This window comes from Athene cunicularia (genome assembly GCF_003259725.1).
Source record: "Athene cunicularia isolate RWA chromosome 8 unlocalized genomic scaffold, athCun1 chr8_part1, whole genome shotgun sequence".
Lineage (NCBI taxonomy): Eukaryota > Metazoa > Chordata > Aves > Strigiformes > Strigidae > Athene > Athene cunicularia.
Genome location: NW_020799109.1, coordinates 2,745,270 through 2,764,247, shown reverse-complemented (window position 1 = coordinate 2,764,247; position 18,978 = coordinate 2,745,270). Strand labels below are relative to the sequence as shown.

The 18,978-nt window shown below is 37.6% G+C and overlaps 1 protein-coding gene across 7 annotated transcripts in view; it reads left to right on the top strand.

Moving 5' to 3' along the window:
• The window catches only part of EFCAB7 (EF-hand calcium binding domain 7), a 29,563-nt gene extending 12,445 nt beyond the window's left edge, over nucleotides 1-17,118 (top strand). For all 7 annotated transcript variants that reach the window (XM_026853800.1, XM_026853804.1, XM_026853797.1 and 4 more), the window contains exons 8-15: nucleotides 4,690-4,831; nucleotides 6,797-6,906; nucleotides 7,907-8,064; nucleotides 8,266-8,399; nucleotides 10,457-10,605; nucleotides 12,473-12,682; nucleotides 15,209-15,316; nucleotides 16,355-17,118. In XM_026853800.1, coding sequence (XP_026709601.1) covers nucleotides 4,690-4,831; nucleotides 6,797-6,906; nucleotides 7,907-8,064; nucleotides 8,266-8,399; nucleotides 10,457-10,605; nucleotides 12,473-12,682; nucleotides 15,209-15,316; nucleotides 16,355-16,429 — 1,086 coding nt within the window. In that variant the 3' untranslated portion in view covers nucleotides 16,430-17,118. The remainder of the gene's footprint in view (nucleotides 1-4,689; nucleotides 4,832-6,796; nucleotides 6,907-7,906; nucleotides 8,065-8,265; nucleotides 8,400-10,456; nucleotides 10,606-12,472; nucleotides 12,683-15,208; nucleotides 15,317-16,354) is intronic.
• The last annotated feature ends 1,860 nt before the right edge of the window (nucleotides 17,119-18,978 follow it).

The following is an 18,978-nucleotide window of genomic DNA, read 5'->3' as shown; positions in this document are numbered from 1 at the left end:
AAAATCAATGAATAAATACACAGTGATTAATCTGTGGTGTGGATCAGAATCTAGCACTCACAAATTCTTATTTATCTTACATTCAGCAACATTTTTTTTCCTGCAGTTCACCTGTCTTTTTGGGACAGTAAGAAAATATGGCCATCTTGAAGTTGGATCTATGCCAGCTTTACATTTCTGATGGACCAAAACAGTGAAAGTCAAAACATGGTGAAGGTCTAAATATAAAATCCCATAGAAAACTTGGAATGTATTCATAGGACATTCTTCCACGTGTTTTCTTTTTGCCAGTGGAGTTTCATGACAATGTTCAAAGCCATATAAATAAATCTGGGGACAAAAATAGAGAAGTTCTAGAGATGTACGTAAACAACATGCTGACCTGTTGGGCTTCAACTGTAGCTAAATCACAATTCATTAAAAGATGGTGAATGGAGATCTTAAATTTCTGCGAAAGTATTCTTTATGTTGGTTTTAGTCAAGACTGGAAGACATTAACAGAAAAAAGAAAGCAGTGTATCATGTTCTAAAACCTTTCTGCTTTGGGTAGCTAAATTATCCCTTCTAGAGTCTTAACCTTTGTGCTCCGCTATACTGAAGTCAGCAAAAAACCTGTACACACAGTGGGTAACAAAAGAAATACCTGAGAGAAGTCTTTTTGCCAAAAGAAACAGTTATGGGCTCTCACTCGTGTCTGTGAAGTAGCCTCCTGCAACTGAACTACTGTGACTTTTTCTGTGCGGAGTAGGGAACAGCTTTGTACAAGACAGAGCCTTGAACTGAAGTTCTCTTCTTTAATTGTAGGAACAATTCCTCTCACAAACATTCCTTTTTATTTGGAATTAGGCGTGAGTGTGTGGACAATTTCAATAATAACTTAAATTGTAATAGCAGTGGAATGCATTATATGGGCAGGGACCAGCACTGGCAGCAGCAGGTAGTACCTAACATTTCTTTATGATTATCATTTCTAATACAAACATTTCCCACTGTGTTAGCTGCTATTGGGCAACTTTTGTTACGCTTTGAAGTGACATACTAAAATCAAACCAGAAAATCGTCTTTTAGCTTCCCAAATTTACATACCTGTTTGTAATTAGACATAGATAATTTAGAGAGTATAGCACCACCTTACGCTCTCTGCAAGAATAACACTGTAGTTTTTGATTCCTAAAGCGATGTCAGACTTCTGCTTGCTGTTGCTCACATCTTAACATGAACATTGTTCCTTGAGGTATTTTCCCTGCTTACTTGCATCGTTTGATGTTGTAAAACTGCAAAAATGTAGTCTTTCATCTGAAATAACAGCTAGAAAATAGAAGGTAAACAGGACAAAGCATCGTCTGTGAGATGATGGTTTGAAGACCACTGCCATCGTGAGAAAGGGGGAGTTGAACGTGGCTGTTGGAGTAAGTTTTGCACGTGAAAATTGTCACAGTATCTTTTTGAATAGTTATAGCACATTTGGACTTCTGTTTAAACTTACAGTATGAACTTTTCTTTCTTGAAGAATAGCCGTATTGCTTCATTAGCAGTCCTTTTGACTTAGATCTTTGTGAAATGTCATTAATTTTTCAAACGGTTTGCAAGGTCTTAAGCTTAGAGACTAAATGAGCTAACCAGTTATGTCAGCTGTGTCAAGTTTTAAGGAAAAAAATCAATTTACTGCACATGGACTTTGAAGTTATGAGTCACACAAGTATTGGAATTAACAGTTTACTGAGAATGGAATAGTACTAGAAGTGATTTAACAGACTAAACTACGTATTTGAATTCTAGCACTGATTTACATTGACTCTAACGTTAATATCAACTCCCATTATCTCTTTGTTTGTCTGAGAGAACTCTTCTCTGTTGCTCGATGTTTAACCCTCACCATTTAGTCCCAGTAATGTTATGTCTCTGTTCACTTCTTTCACAATTATTTTTTGTGATTGGACCCTTTTTGCTTATCCTGTCACTAGAAATCTAGTTTCATGGATAAAGATCAGTATAAAATTTTTAGGTGGCCTTGTTAATTAGGTCCATACCGCTGCATAAAAGGTGGCCAGGGACTGATCTCTTGACTCGATGGACCAAGTAGCATAGGTAGCTCAGCTTCCCCAAGGCTTAGGCCTAGCACCCTCTCAGGCAGATTGTGTCCACTTTAAATGGCACTTGGCTTCTTTTTTTTTCCCCTAGAACCCACGCGGTAGTGTTGTGGGTTTAAGAAATTCTGTTTTCCATTGGTGTTTACAATCTTATGTCTCTGTATCTCAACCACACGTGTTACAAGCTGTGGAGTGGGACATGGCATGGAGTGTACAAGGCTATAAAACCCGATGGATTGTAGGTCGCAGGAGGCACATCCAGTGCAGTTATATGCATATTTCTTTTTGAAAGCAGTGCCTGAAATGAAAAATCCTTTGAAGTGTGTATACTTTTTTAAAGAGTGCTAGTTGTAGTCATCTGAAACTGCACCATGGAGTGAGTAACAGCTAGACAGCATGGGGGACAGGTAGGGGGTTGAAAGCTTCGCTGTGCTTCTTGCTGGCTTTTATTTCGCAGGGTAGATGTAGCTGGTGAGATGAGATCGTTGTTCCTCTAAGAGCATGCTGGTCCCTCTGCATCTCTGATGGCAGAGAAGATAGATTTCCCTAAAGGTCCCAGATCCAACGTGTTATCTTAACTGGGAAAGATTATGGGAGATTAGGGGAGGAGGGGGACTTGGCTGTTAGTTTCCATCAGGGATTGTATATCCCACTTTCTTTTAGATAGCTTAGTTGATCTTTGTCTTTTTGATAGCCTGTGCTCTGAGGAAGTGTGTTTAAAGTCTTTTAAAGTCTCTTAGAAGTTCCTTAGCAAAATCTTAATTTTCACTAAAAATCCCAAACCTCCGAAGAACAGCACAAACTTGCAAAGCATATAGTATTTGTACTTAAAAGTATTCCATATTGTATCTTCCTGTATGCAAATACGACTGGCAGAATTTGACATCTAAAATTGGTATGATGCATAATGCTACTGAAATTATTGGGTCACTGAGGCTGAAATAAATGTTGCTTTTAGATCAACATCTTTGATAGGACAGGGTAGTTTTACCATAATAATAAGTAATTTGAGATTAAGATAGTTTCCAGGTATGCAGAATTTGCACTTCTGAGTATTTATCCACATTCATGTTTTCAGGAGGATATATTTTTATTCCTTTAGTGTGAAGATTCTTTTCATAGCTGTTTGTGCTGTTTGGGTGAAACTTATAAGAGTAATTCAGAGGCAGAAAATGGAGTGAAAGATAGCATTAGATTCTGCAGTCTTTCTGTGCCAACAGAGGTGGTGAGTTTTCTCAAAGTACATCTCTCTCTTCGCTTTGATTAATTTATAAACAGTTCTTAAAGCAGAAAGGAGTATAATGAAGATTAATTTGGTAATGTTTAAATGAGAAATGTTTAGTATGGAGGAGTCGATCCTGTTCTCACAGAAATCAGTGGCAGAGCAGTGGCACAGGACTGAAGGCTCTTTAAATCTAAGTCCCTGAGAAATTTATATTCTTAAGAAATGTAAAATTCTCAACGGGAAGATCTAAACTCAGGATCCAAGCTGCATGTAATACCAAGTGTGGTGGCAGTAGCAAAGTCCAGTTCTTGCCTGACACCTTTAGGTCACTGACTGTAAAGTACCATCAACTGAGTGTGGATGTGTTGTAATGAGAACTGGCTCTTAAGAGGAGAAATTAAATGTAGCACTGGTGTCAAGACTGGCCTTAGACCGAGTTAGCAGTCAGCCTCCTCACTGAGTGATGCATGCAGACCTGCTCTCTTCTCAAATCTGCGTTAGGTTACTGGTGACTCTGAACACCAAGCATAGGTACAGCCACCTGGGCAGAGCTCTCTGCTAAGGTTACACTGAAAGATTCCTTCTGCTAGCCTCTGCTCCGGAACATCTTCCATTGCTAGGAAAGCAACTAGAAATCATAGACTTAATCCAGACCAGGGAAAGCAAATCAAGAATGTCTTCCGTTCCTTGAGACATATGCTATGCCTGTAAGGACTTTGTTTTTATTTTGATAAAGAAATATCATTCAAATGATATTTGAAAATGAGAATTGGGACTTGCTGCTTTTAAAAATTTTGAAGCATGTAGCTGTTTTAGCATCTCAGCAAAATCTTGGCTTCTCTAGGAACCATATTATTCACAAATACAGTGGTTTTCAGTTTTTATCTTTCCAATAGCTCTGAGAAAAGTCAAGAACAACACTTAATTTGACCAGTACTTGTGTTTATGATTTGTCTGAGCAAATAACTCCTCATTGTTCAGCTAATCAGTTATGTTCTTTGCTTGACTGGCCTGATGGAACTAATGTAGCAAAATTTCAGCCTTTCACTGGTAAATCGCACAGTTCAGAGAATTCAGTGAGTTCAGTTTGCTGCTTTATGGCAATTCAAATATAATTTCACTTATTTGAACACTGGGGTAATCTGTATGTTTTTCAAGCATTTTCACAAGTGAAACAGTGTTACTAACTGCTCTGCAAAAAATGACTACAAAAAGGAATTTTGGAGAAAATTTTTAAAAAAAGGAGTAGAAGATCAGTGCTGTATCTTATGATGTATTTTATGCAGGATTATTACATCATCGAATATATTTCAGAGAAGGCACTTTTACATTGATCAGAGATCAAGGCAACATCTAATATTTGCTTGGTTTCAGGAATGGCACTGTGCACAGTCCAAAGGATGCTTCTACTTAGAAGAAGATGGTGAAATCATTAGTCACAAGTACAAGCTGCACTTACCTCAAAGGTCTACAGTATGTATTACCATCAAGCCTTTAAACATTCATCAGGTAGAAGGTAAATGTATTTCTTTGGAGAATTTTCCTCTATAAAAAATATTTTCTCTTCTACTGATACATCTCTCCCTTTCTCACTTGCAATATTTTGCAATATTGCGATATAGCAATACTTCTCTCTGTTGACAGAGTCCTATTAAAAATATAACTTAACTTGTCACACTGTATTTTCTGCTTAATCATTTTGTGCTCACTGCCTGGGCAGTGAAAATCAGCTAAATCCATTCTCTTTCTCCCTTTAGTCAGCTGACTTCTTAGGTTAGTTTTGGCCATAGATTTGTGAAGTTTCTTTTGACAAAATTCCTGTATTAGCCTGTTAGCAGTGTCTTTAAGGTGTTAATATACTTCCTGGGAAACAACAATACAAAATTTAGTGAGTATTATATTTTCCACCTCAAATACTTTTGTAAATACTTAAAATAGGTTATGGCTTTTTATGGCGGTATGGTATCTTGATATTTTGATTATGAATCTTGTCTGAGGGATTTATTGCTTAGTTTGCTTATTTTTTCATCTTAAAAGAGTGAAGCCCATCATTAGAGCCACCTGAAATTAGACAGAATATGTGCTCATTTTTTCTGATACTGGCTTCCTTCTCTCCAGTGATTTACCAGGGAGCTTCATCTAGTTGCTATGTTGGAATTATTTTTTCCCCCAAGTAGATTATTTCCTCTTTAATCCTGTGAAACGGAAGCCATTAGATCCCAGAGATGTTTTAGAGTGGACTGGCTGTTGTGCTACAGGGCAGTAATTGACTCTGAGGTTGGTAATAAAATCTTCACTGCAAATAATTAACAGAAAGTAGGAATTTTCCACTTACTACCTGGCTGAAATGGGAAGCTGATAAACAGACTTCTAATGGTGAGGAAACAGGGTCCGATACAAACAGATCTGAGTAACAGAATGTCTTAGTGTTCTGCTCATAACTTTTCTTTTTTCATGTGGCACCCTCTTAAGCTGTGTCTAGAATAGTTCTGCTGCAGGATTGTCCAGACACTCTGTGTAACCGAAAGGGTCCTTGTCTTTTGTAAAAAAAAAAAATAAAAATCTACTTTTGCACATTATCGTCCTGTATATAGAAAAATCTTTGTGGGTTTTTTTTTGTGATGAGGAAGGCATAATATTGGTATGTAAGGATTTGTGTTAGCAGTGGAATTACCTTTTTATGAGAAATAAAAAATATTCTCAAATTTTTAAACAAGTTGTGTGGTATGTAGCCACTCTTTAGCATTCTTGACTCCTAACCTTAGAAGAACTAAACCCCTGCATTCATTTTTCTGCATTCTGATTAACTTGAAGACTACTTAATAGCTCATTGATTAATTGCCCTCAGGAACTGAGCAGCTACATGAAACCAAAGGGATTCAAATGGCATCTAGTCAACATACATAAGACCAGGCCTCCATTCCAATCCAATTCTAGATAAATAAATCATACATGATCAGACAAACAAATCCTATGTGATGCCATCTAGGGGGATCTTGCTATTTAGATCTTAAAAATGACTGAAACTTATACTTCTGAGGTTTACAACTTCTGGTGCCCCTAGATTTCACATATAATCTGGGTTTTCAGTCAAGATGAGTTTAATAATATTTTACAGAACATCGGAAGAGAATGGTATTTGTTAACATCCTTAACTGCAAATATCTAGTAGCCTTAGTATAAAGAGAAGTAGTAAATGATTAAGTGGTACTAATGGTAAGAACAGTGAAATAACTTCCTTAACTATCAAAGGTTTTAATATTAGAACTATTAATAGTAATCATTGTCTGTATGACAGTCACAAGACTTGGAACAATTTATCTGATTGGCCTAAATAGGAAGGAAATTCTGATAGCATAGAATCTTACATTAACAAGGATCAATATTATAAATACCATGGAAATACCTACTTTGGGGTTCAGAGAAAAACAATTTTGTGCTATTTATTAAGCATTAATGTTGGGAATGTTTTTCTTTTTAGGCAAATCTGGTCATTGGTTGTCAGTGGATACAGCTTTGTATATTCTGAAGGAAAACGAAACCCAAGAAAATCTACAGCTTGTAAGCTTTACTGAACAACAAAACAAAGAGGTTAGCTATTTTTGTTGTTTTCCTGTCTTAATTGTTACATCTTTAAGGTATATGTTAATGCCACATGAGTGAGTTCCCATGCGTTTGGAAGGAATTCAAACTACACCTAATCAGACTAGAGGAGAGAAGAAACACTTGTTCTGTGCACATTCCCTTTCAAAATTGGCAGAACTTAGGTAAGGTAAGATGTAGTACTGTCTTAGTTGGGCCCTTTGGATGGGCTGAATTGCAATTCAGCCACATGTATGGAAGTTTAATGAAATTCTTGAGGGCCGTATTACCATGTGGTGTGTTGGCAAGTCTTGCTGAGTTGTTGGTTATCTGTCTAGATACTTTGTGAAAACTCACTTGTGTTCCTACACCTTCAAAAACAAAATTTCAAAGGTAAAATTTGACAGAATTTCCTTCAATTTTCTTTCTTCTTGCCATATATATATGAACTTCATAGTGCACAGAATAGTTTTATCCTAAGGCAGAAATAAGTGAGGAGAAATGGCAGCATGAACTTACTTCTCTCTTCCAAGCCACAGGGAGCTCAGCTTGCTTCTTAAACACTAAGTCACTTGTGACTTTTTACATTGTAAGTTTTTGTTGCTAATTTGAACAAAGCTCATAAATCGGGGAGGAAATGAAAAACTGGTGGGTTTTGTCAGCCTGCTTCTGGCTGCTTTTGTTTTAAAGTTTAACAATTAAAGAGTGTTACAAATCTGAACAGTGATAGGACTGTTATTAGACATTTCTAGTAATGACTGTTCTCCCCTCATCTCTGGTCCTGTATGTTTTTCTAAGTTTTATTATAACCAGGAGATTCACTAGTTTTTGTGTCTTTAAAACGGCATCACAGAGCATCTCACTGTAGACATGTTTTCATTAAGAAAAGAACCTAGCATCACCAGTGTTTTCAAGTCATTAATCACTTTTGTTTGAATATTGCTAGTAATAAAGAAAGGTATCGTTTGAGAAGTAACTTACAAACTTGTCTCTCTTCCTTTAAGAGCAGATGTTTGGATGGAAAGGGGAGCTTGGATCAGGAATTTACTGGCTACTCCCATTCACAACAGGCTGTAGGTTGAAGAAGGTAAAAGCACAAATGACTGGAGAAGCAAAGCTGGTGTATAGAGGTGAAGATGGAGAACTGGCTCTGACCAAAGAGTTCCGGTGAGTCATGTTCCCAAATAGGCACGGTAACTATTGTAACAGTGTGTGCTCCAAATAACATCTAGCTTTTTAAAAGCAGTATGTTACTAAACTACTGTTTGTACAGAATATTCTCAAATAGACTGAATGGTTATCGACAGTACTATGAAACAGCAAAGGAAACAGAAGTATTTGAAAATGGTTCTGCCTTTTTCATCTTAGAGCTGCTTTGTCGGATATATTTGAAACAATTGATTTGGATGGAAATGGCCTTCTGAGTTTGGAGGAATACAATTTCTTCGAACTGAGAACTAGCGGTGAGAAATGTGATGAGGAAGCATGGGCTGTGTGTAAGGGTAAGTTCACTGCTGTGCTTGATAGAACTAATTAGCGCTATCAATCTTTGCGGGCTGTTGTTTATATCATCCTACTATCTATGTAATATAGAACTAAGTACTTTGTAGCCTGTATGAAGAACACATGTAGATATTGTTCTCTTCTCCTCTGTTTCTCTTTTTTTCCTTTTCCAGTCTCCTCTCCCTTGTTTTGCTTCATTCTGGTTTGTGTGCCACTGACCTGCTGAGAAAATTCTTCCCATTTCTGATTGCAAAGTTTTGTAGGTGAAAGATTTTGTAGCTGCCCAAAACTATACGTTTTCGAATCATGGATCACATGATGAATTAAACTGTAACAGGTATTCATTTAATCAATCTATTTTCTGCAGATCAAGCTGATAATTCTTATCACTAAGTGTTGAGAGGGACATTTAATTAATGTGTATATGATGCTTTAAAAATGGCATCTAGAACGATGATTGTTCAGAAAACTAGACATTAGAAAATACCTATTGCAACTATATATCTTCTTCAGATATAAGCAGTTTTTCATTAAAAATCTGTCCTTTGAAGGTTCATATGTGATGTGTCAGTTTGTCCGTATTGTGCTATATGACAGCCATGAGATTCTGACACTTCCGTGAGCGAGATAAGGAGGCTGGCAGACAGTTAAGACTCTTGCAGCTGTGCTTTTGTTTTCTGCCTGCTGATACATCTCATCGGTGTTACTGGACATCTTGCCAGCTTGTAGGTGCAGTGTTGGGCCATAAATGTCAATTTTGAAGAAAAAAAGGAATTTTGCAGCATTGCTTTAAGCTTGTATGCACATATTTACCTCATAACAGGGCTAGGACAATTTATCCACCAGTGACTGTAGGCTGCTTTAATAATACAGTGCATGAAAGCAGTGGTTTCAAAGCATGGGCAGTGACAAACTGGAAATTCAGAAGCCACTGTATGAAAATTAGAAGTTTCTATAAGAACTAGAGTTATTCTGTAATTCATGTCTGACATGTCAGTATGGCATATCATTGTACATAGGCCTATATCATGTTTGATATAATTCCTGTGTAGGCTATCACACCTTGCATAATTTGGGTCAAAATAGAGCTGACAAATCCTGCTAATTATTTCTCCTCAAAACACTAAGATACTGGACTTTTTCCTAAATAATGGGAAGATCATGCAAAAACACTTTTTTATATAAAAGTTTCTTGTCCCTTTCATGCCTGCACGTGCTATTCCCCACTTTATGACTTTGTCAGTGTTACACCTCTGTGCACTGGTCTCAACATGAGTAGGAGGATGTATGTGTGTGTGAAGTGTCTAAGAGAGGAGAGAAGAGAATATGGTGAATGTTTTACCAGGTCATTAATCAGTTGAAGAGTTCAGACGAATACCATAAATCTTGACACCAAAGTTCGAGCTATTTATTACAGCATCTGTACCCTTAGATAGATTTATTAAATTGGTAATCCCTTTTTAATAATATATAGTAAAGATTTAGCATTGTTATGAAGATGAGAAAACCATTTTTAAAAATCTCTGACATAAAGACATTTCAATTATGTGTTTGCTGACATTAGAGGGGTCAATCTATGATATTCTATCTAGAGAGGGGTGTTAGGATTACTGGCATTTTATTGCTTTTTAGGAACTAAGTAAATCATTTCTGTAACAAGGACCTCAAGCACTAAGGGTGCTGGCTCCAGCAGACTTTTCATTTCCCATTCCTAAAATACCCCATTCTGTAAATCTCAACCACAACAAATACTGCTAGCAAAAAGAAAAAAAAAAAAAAATCAGTCAGACTCTTTCTGTTTTGAAATCTCACCCTCTTTGGGGCTATATAAGGGGCCAGCTGTGTCTAGTCACATCTAAAATCCACAGGGAAGCTCTGCAAAGAGCATGTGTCTGATCAAGGACATTCCCAAATAATATTGGAGAGCCTGAGGCTGCAAGGTGACTCCATCTTTGAAACCTCATTAATGTAAGTGGGACTTTGGCTTTGGAAGGATAAAGGATGTTTGCAGAGAGAACAGATGTTGAAGTGCTACCTTATATTTCTTTTTAAACAGAGAATTTTGATATGAAGAAGAATGAACTAACAAGACAAGGATTTATGGATTTGAATCTCATGGAAGCCAATGACCGTGAAGGGGATCCTAGTGACCTTTGGGTCACTTTATTGTCGCTGGGCTACAATAAAGCGTTAGAAATGACAGAGGTATGATAGCCATATAGCAAAAATATCTGCTTCACATACAACTTGCCTCACGTGTTTAACTGCAGTACTGTTCTGTCTGTCATAAATTGATCTCAGTGGGTCAGTGATCCAGTCCAAACACTTAATACAGGGTTTACACTATGACTTTCAGTCATTATGGTATCCTGTTTCTTAGGGTAACGCTGACATTGTTGAAGGAGTAAATCTGCCTTTTGCTTTAGAGAAAGCCAGTATTCTGTGGAGTTGTGGAGGAAGAAATCTTGGGTTATATCCATTGAAAGAACTGACACACCTTGCTGGTGGGAAGCAGTAAGAAGACAGTGATGGTAAACTTCAGTCTGTCAGCAAACCTACAAAATGCAGGACTTAACTCTGCTTAAAAAAATCTCTTTCCTGACCCAGGCTGCAATAGAAGTGGATAAGTGGATAACTTTTTTTCCCCACTAGTCAGAATTCATAATTTTCAGACATGGCTATTTTTGCTACTGTTGCCTCGCACAACAGTGTCTGAAGGTTTTCAACATAAAATTTTAATGCAGGGGCTTTGGGTGGCACGCTGTTTACTTTACACGACCAGGGATTATTTCTCTGATGTTTCTGTGTGCTTATAGATTTTTAAAATTGATTTTATTTTTTACAGAAGGAGTATCAGTATTGCTGTTAATAGTTCTCATTAAAGAAAGAGGATCTCTTTAATGAAGAGGAAAAAATTAGGAAAAACTAAAGAAAACATTAAATGTGCAGATAATTTAATCATTTAAGCTTCATTCACAAGATAATCAGATTTTTAAAAATCATAGTCTGATTATATTATTTCTTTAACCTTTGTTATACTAAATCAGCCAAGGTAGTCACCATATAAAAATACATGTGTGTGAAACAAATATATACAGAACCAAAGATACTGAATATGGTTGAGAAACATCAGCTGTCTCTCAGTGAAACTCTTGAGATCATGGTGAATGATTTCTTAAGGATGAGCACTTTCTCCTTTGCCAGCGAGTATGGTTAGGAGAGCAACTACGAAACTGTCTTTCTACATTTCAGACGTAAGAGGGAGCTGTTCTCTAACAAAGAAGATTTTCTGGGGAGGTTTTTATCAAGTTAGGAATTACAAAAAGGTGTTTTGTGCCTTATACTAGTCGTGGTTCATGGCTGTAGTCTTTGCTTTCCAAAGGACAACATACCTCTCTGAACGATTTAGTCATTCATCTACAAATGTACATCTGCCTAACTTGTGTCTATAACTTAACCCTTTAATTCCTCAGTTCCAGATGGTTTAAGAGATTGATATTTCAGGAACATCTAGCCTCTAACAAATTAAAGACAGAACTTGAGAAATCCTAGTGGTTTCCAATGGCCATTTGAAAGAAACTGAGGTGCTATTCCTGAGTCTAAGAACATGCAGATTCCTGGTTGTTGCACATACCAGTCTTAACCAAGGTACTGTAAGAACAGAGTGCTTAATGCAGCATTGCAGATATTTTAAATCTCTATGAAGTGGCACAAATAGCAAGAGTGTGACAGGTGAAGAAGACAGGTTTATTTCAGACCCTGAAATACATTCATACTTCGTCTTAATTCCTGTACATTTTGCTATCTGAGGAAGTGTTTGCTATGTTGGAGCCGAATGCACCAATGTGCATATTGAGTGTACTGTGACTGGCAGGAAAAATGTTCATTTGTCCTGAGCTTTCATTTGGTTTAAAAGATTGTTGCAGGTCTCAGGTTTTGAATATTTAACATTCAGCGACGTATTTGGGTAATTCTACTTCAGAACATATATGAAAATACTTAGGAGCTGTGGATTAAAATCTGAGGAGAAAAATATACAGATAAAGTGATGATAAAACTTTCTCCATTGCAGGCATGCCCCTTTGTCATTGACATCTACGCAGAAAAATGCAAACCTAGAATTAAAGCCATATATCTAGAGGCAGGGAGCTCACAACTCAACAGGGCTGTTTGCAAGTCTGTTGTTAATAAAGGAGAGGCCAAAGTAATGGATGGCTGTGAAAACATAATCGTCTATACCTACAAAACAGGCAGGAGAATCACTTCTGTCATCGAAAACAAGGTATGGCATGAGACTTCTATGAGGTACTTTATGGTAATGTCTGTTGTTTATTGTTCTTCCCTCCTTGCATCATTTTTGAGAATTACAATTTCCGATATTTCCAATATCGAGTTTCTGTATCTAGTTAATTAAAAAAAAAAAAGTGCCTGATGCAAAGCTCTTTTTGACATGTGACTCAGACTTCAAAACAGAGCAGTGCTTTTGGAAGGGACAGCTTATTATAATGAGGCAAGCAGTTTTAAGAATCATATAGAATCTGAATATTTGTTTGTGTTCACATTCCAATTCTTCAAAATTTTGATAATTATTAGAAACATAATATGTTCATAGTACCAGGAGAAAAAAAAATACTAAGAACAGGAAATACAGTTACAGGAAGAGCAAAGACTCCAGCATTTACAATATTTAATGTTTTCAGTGTGTACATGAAAGTAAAAGAGCAGTGATTTGCATTGATTGTTGTTTTAGAAGCATATTATGGATGAATTGTAAACTGGCTAGCAGGACTGCTTTATTACTAATTCAACAGCTGTAAATCCAAGCAAAAGTGGTTGGTGAGAAGCAGAGATTTTAAACCTTCTTGCGTAGATTCTAGTGAATGTGCTGTTCATCCTCAGTTTCATTTATATCAGGAGCTGTGCATAAATAAATACAGTGCAGTAAAATGCTAAGCTTAAGATGCTTTAAATCTTGAAAGATCACAGCAAGAAGTATATTTTTAAATGGACAAGCATGCAAAAGGGTGTAGGTTGGTGGACTAATATTAGGACTGAATGCTGAGGCTCCTTGGAACTACGGGTTTAGATCTGCACTTCGCCCTTTAGGGTAGATACACTGGAGTTATTTTTATGTTTGGGGTATGTCAGAGAAGGAGACGAGGGCTGTACTGAGGCAACTGAACGCTGTCTGATTAAAATCACTGACCACTGCCATTTATACCATTTAGGTTCTATAAATACCTCTGTTTGGCATTGAAGCAAATAGTTGCACTTCCCTGAAAATCTGATTAGACTGGAGGCTTTTTTTGGATTCTAAATGTGTGGAAAGAAATAATAAAAAGGCAGTTTCATGCATCCGTTGTCTTCTAAGCTTCCCACAGTGCAGGCAGTCTGATTGTATCTTCAGTTATTGTACTGATGATTTCAATGGAAATAATTGTTTCTTTGTTATTTCTGTAATTAAATTAAGGAAATATGCTAGTTCCTGAGGGATTCCATTTTAGCCTTGCATATGCATTTAATCAGTAGGTTAGAAGCAGGTGTCTGTGTTCTAACCCTCCCTAGTCAGGATGCGAGCTGGGGAGGTTGAAAGACCTTGTATTAAGAGCCTCAAATTTCTCAGGGAGTGAGCAGTATCAAGTCTGTTGTCTGCCTGTTTAGATACCAAAATAAATAGTTAATGAGGCATTTCCTATCATCCAAAGCACAAACTTACTATCATATACCCTCTGTGCTAGGTGAATGTTTGTGACCTTATTCCCCTTACCATAAGTATCTTCCTGTACTGATTGATTCTTCTGTTTGCCTATATCTCACTGCCACGTAGAAATGAGAACTTCACCGAAGTGATGCCAGAGCAGCTAGACAAATAAGCAGCTTAACACTAGATTGTGTTTACATTTCTGCAACTTTACCGTATTTCAAGAATTACCGTATCTGCACCCTGCTGTTCACAAACCCTTTGTACTGTAAGCACCAGAAATAGATCTTTTTTTTTTTTTTCCTTTCAGGTCAGTCCTTAAGCAGTCTAATAGTAGCTTCTCTGCTGCATAAGGCTGATTGTGTAAAGTAACTGTGTTTCTACTCCCTTTCTCAATACAGAGAGATTGCTGGATAGCATTGCCCAAGTATCAAACATCTCCCAGCATCTCTGTCTAATTGAGATTTATCTAGAGACAGCTGAATAACAGGGTATAGTAGCATGTCCCTAGGTCTTGTGTCTGAGTATTGCCTGGGCTGAACAGGTGGTTAAAGAGTTTTCTGCTACCCAAGCTTTCAGTTTTATATATTGGATCCTTTTTACACAGTTTAAGCAAGAGCATCTGTTCTTTAAGTGATTATATTAACTTCATCAAATGTTTTTTTAAAAATCTCTATTAATGAAATCTTCAGGAATGGCCTGTAGGGGATGTTGCAAACAAAAATTTGGCGAGCAGTCAGTGACAGTTATTTGGACTTCTGTCCTAGCTTCTAGTGATTTGCAGTTCAAGGACTACTGGAGACAGAAATACTTTATTTGCACTTAAAATCTGGTATGAATTTGTCCAGTTACCTTTTGAAACTCTTAAGTGCTTTAAGTATATTTAACAAGCCTTAAATGACTTTTGACAATGGATCTGGGCTCTGATGTTAAGGTACATTTGAAACTGTTACTCTTCAAGGAGAGTAGATATCAGCATCCTTAAAGCATTTCGATCCTATAAAAGAGCCAAGTCAGAGGAAGTAAGAGCAACCTAGAGTTGTTGCATAAAGAGCAGCCACTTAACCATTAAGGCTAATGGGTTCCTTCATGTTTTTTCATTTGCAGTCTGAAAACAACGTGATTATTCATGTCAACAATGAGCAGAGTAAGAACTGCCTAAGTAGTAGGGGACTTACTGTTTTTGCTGTGGAAGTGGCACCAAAATCCACAATGGTAAGATTTTAATTGTTTAGCCAACTTAAAATCTAAGCAGAAAGAAAAAAATCACATGATATCTTTACAGTTGCCTTTTGCAGGTGTTTTATCATGGAAATGAGCTTGTGGATAGTGGTGCCTTCATCACCAGTACAGATCAGATACAGTTCTAGATATTTCAAAGCTGAACATGTACTTGATGTATCCATGTTTCCCTGTGCAGATAAAAGTCCATTGTTCTGTTTTTCATAGGAGTGCCTGTTTCAGTTAGGTTTTTTTTTTTTTTTTTTTTTTTTTTTTTTTTACTTTGCAAATTTTCATCAGATGTAGTGATGTCTGTGAGAAACAGACCAAGCATGTGCTAGTCAGAAACAAAAATATATGTACTGCATTCCTTATGCACAGCGTGATTTGCAGATGGCTATTTTTTGTTAAGCTTGGTTAAACTTGGCTTGTGGATCACGTTTAGCCACAAGGCAATTTGATTTGCAAATCCCCATTCCAGATCTGGGCGGGCTTTAGTGAAAATTCTAAATGAATGTTCTAAGGGATAGAATGAGATTGAAAATGCATTACAAATGCTGTTTTTCTTTATTTCTGAAGAAAATCCAGTTTATGTTAGTCTAAAAGTACGGTCTCTTTCTTTAAAGTAAGAGGCATCTGAACTGATTTGTATTTCACAGCTTTCCAGTGTAGATACATTCAAACCCGTTGTAAACAGGTACAGTCCCATGACACAGGCAGGGTTGGGGCCTATTCTAATATTGCTGCTGACGCTTTAAATACCTATAGCTGATCCTGTAAAGAGTTTTACTAATTTTAATTTTGGCTTCATTCAGTAAAAACTGTAGGCTCGGTGCCCCTTACGGATATTTTGCTGTCATGCGATTACATTTTTGAATCCCAACTGTTACTATAGATGATGAATGTTCAGCATTTAACGTTAGCGATATAAGTACTGAAACAGTTCATTCTGCTTACATAGCACTTTAGGTAACATACCCGCAGTTCTCCAATAAACAACTGTTTCACCTCTGTTTTCTCTCTTGTGTACAGGTTTCTCAGCATGTGATGCCGCTGAACGAGCAGGAAGAATGGTTTTATAATTGTGTGCATTCCCTCGTACGTTAAACTAGTTAGAGAGATGTTTCTTGGTAACATTCAGCCTAAATCAGGGAATATTTTGGGCAGCTTCTAGACAATTTGTAGTCTTGTCCTTCTCAAAAAGCTGGCATACACTTTGCAGTGTTTGATTTGTTAAAGCCAATGAATCACGTAAGTACTTACTTATTTCTGGTGTCACACTTCTGCTAATGGCTTTTAAGAAACGTATACTGATAGCTTAGGGATGGAATAACTGTATGTATGTTAAATCCTTTGAGAGCAGAGTATTCATCACATACAGTCTAACAAAATACATTAGCATGAAAACATTGAGACACAGTAAAAATTAGTGCTGTTCAGTAATATGGCTGACAGTTGTAATACAGTTTTATTTTACAAAGTCAAGTTTCCCTAAATATGCATTTATTTTCTATAACATGTAATGTAGGTCCATCACATGCTGGAACTGCTTCGCTGAGGAAAAACTTTGTTAAATGGGTCTGATGGATTCCCAATTAAACATTCTTGTGGTTTTGACATGAGAAGTATAAAGGAGTAGGGTTTATGATTTAATTTTGCCACCTGATACAGGATTTGGTTCTTTCCCCTTCATTTTTTTTTGTTGTTTGAAGATAATACTCATCTTACACTTGTTCTGAGTAATTACTGCCTGGTTTTTATACTCCTTTATATGAAATAAAGTCTGTCTTTTCATATACTATAAAGAAATAACATTATTTGAGGAAAATGAATGTCTTGGGCTTCTGTCTGTTAACAGGAATTATTTATTTTCAGGTTAATTATAGTAATTATTAAGTAATGATAGTAATTATTATTAAAATAGTCTCCGAGGCTGAAGTCCATCAAGCTGCAATAGCAATGAAAACCAGCTTTGATGTACTAAAAATATTCACCCTGTTATGTTTTTCTGATTCCTCTAAACGTCTGTTAATGTGGAAAAAAACAGTGACCCTGGCCACTGAATGCTTAAAAAGTGTCTGAGTTTAAAATAGACATTAAATGTATGTGACCTCATCTGCAAGGGCAGCAAGTAGTCTTGAAAAGTTATATTTATCTGCCAACAGCTCCTGCACTCTGCTGTTGCTCTGCTGTAATCATACCCTGGGCAAGTAAATGTCAGGTACAAAACAAGAGCCCTGCTAGAGGCCGGCGGTGATTTACACACTTCAGCAATTGGTGCTCGGGCAGGTTTATTGGTGATCTTATAGTTTTTCTTTTTTTGTTGTTTTTTAAATTCAAAAGTACAGCAGATACCGTTTTCATTTTCAGAATTGTCTAAAAGGAGTAGAAGTGTATTAAGAGACTTCACATACTTGGTAATTTCTAGCAGATAGTTCTGTAAACGCTGCCTCAGGCGAGGTGTGGATACATCAGAAGATCCTAGTTCCCTCTCTAGGAAGGAGCTGGGAAATAATGACACACTCTCAGTACAATGCAAGCACTATATTATTTGCATTTCTTTTGTTTATAAAACCAGTCTTGTTAGATGTGGCAGGAATTCATATGCTATTCTCTGCATTTTAGGAAAGGAATGGTTAAAACTGAAGTACTTAGCTGAGAAATCATTGCATGTGAAAAAACTTGCTTTTGCTGCAGGTAGGGTCTAGTTAAACATGACAGAGCAATTCACAATGGAATTTTTTTTTTTCTTTTCTAATATTCTTGCTGCTAGGAAGAGTTTCACTATCTAATTTTTTAAGTGGAGACACAGGCTAACTCTCCATGGTAGGTTCTACCTTTACTCCCCTGGAGGAGATGAGAACAGAGATCTGTTGTATCTGCAGAATCTTCCCAGGTTGGCTCCAAGATGAGGTAACACCAAGGTGGGAAAACATTCTAGCTTTTCTTTTCAAGGCCGACCACAGGTACCAGCCTCTTTTCTTCAGTGGGAGACATTTGAGAGAAAAAGCATCTCCTAACACTGTAATCTGAATTTCTGGAATGTTCCATTTCTTTTGAGAACTAGACCTAGAATAACAAAATGCACCTTCTGTCTGACTTTTTTAAGACTGGCTTTTCCTGACCACCTTGTGGGGGGCATTGGGTGGGTCTCCTGCTTGTGTCGGGGGGTCAGCGGAGGCCCCAGGGTGACGTTTTTGTAAGGGCCTGTGGTTGACATCCCATTGGGGTCTGTGATGACATTTTTTAGGGGCCTGGGTCGACGTTTTGTCAGTGCCGGGGTTGATGTCCCACTGGAGCCCTGTGGTGACATTTTGTCGGGGTCTATGGAGACATTTTGTCAGGGCCTGTGGTGATGTCCCATTGGGGCCTAGGGTGACATTTTGTCAGGGCCCGGGGTGGTGTCCCACTGGGGTCTGTGGTGACATTCTGTCAGTGTCTGTGGAGACATTCAGTCAGGGCGTGCGGTGACATCCTGCTTGGTGGCCGCAGGGACCGGCCCGGCCGGTGCAGGGTGCCAGCCCCAGAGCCCCTCGCTCCCTCTCCCCCAGGACTGCCGGCGCGGCGGGCGGGCTCCTGTCATCTCGCCTCCACCTCACCGCCGGTACGAGAGAGGGAGCGGGAGGGCTCCCCCCGGTCTCCCGGCGCCTTTAAGG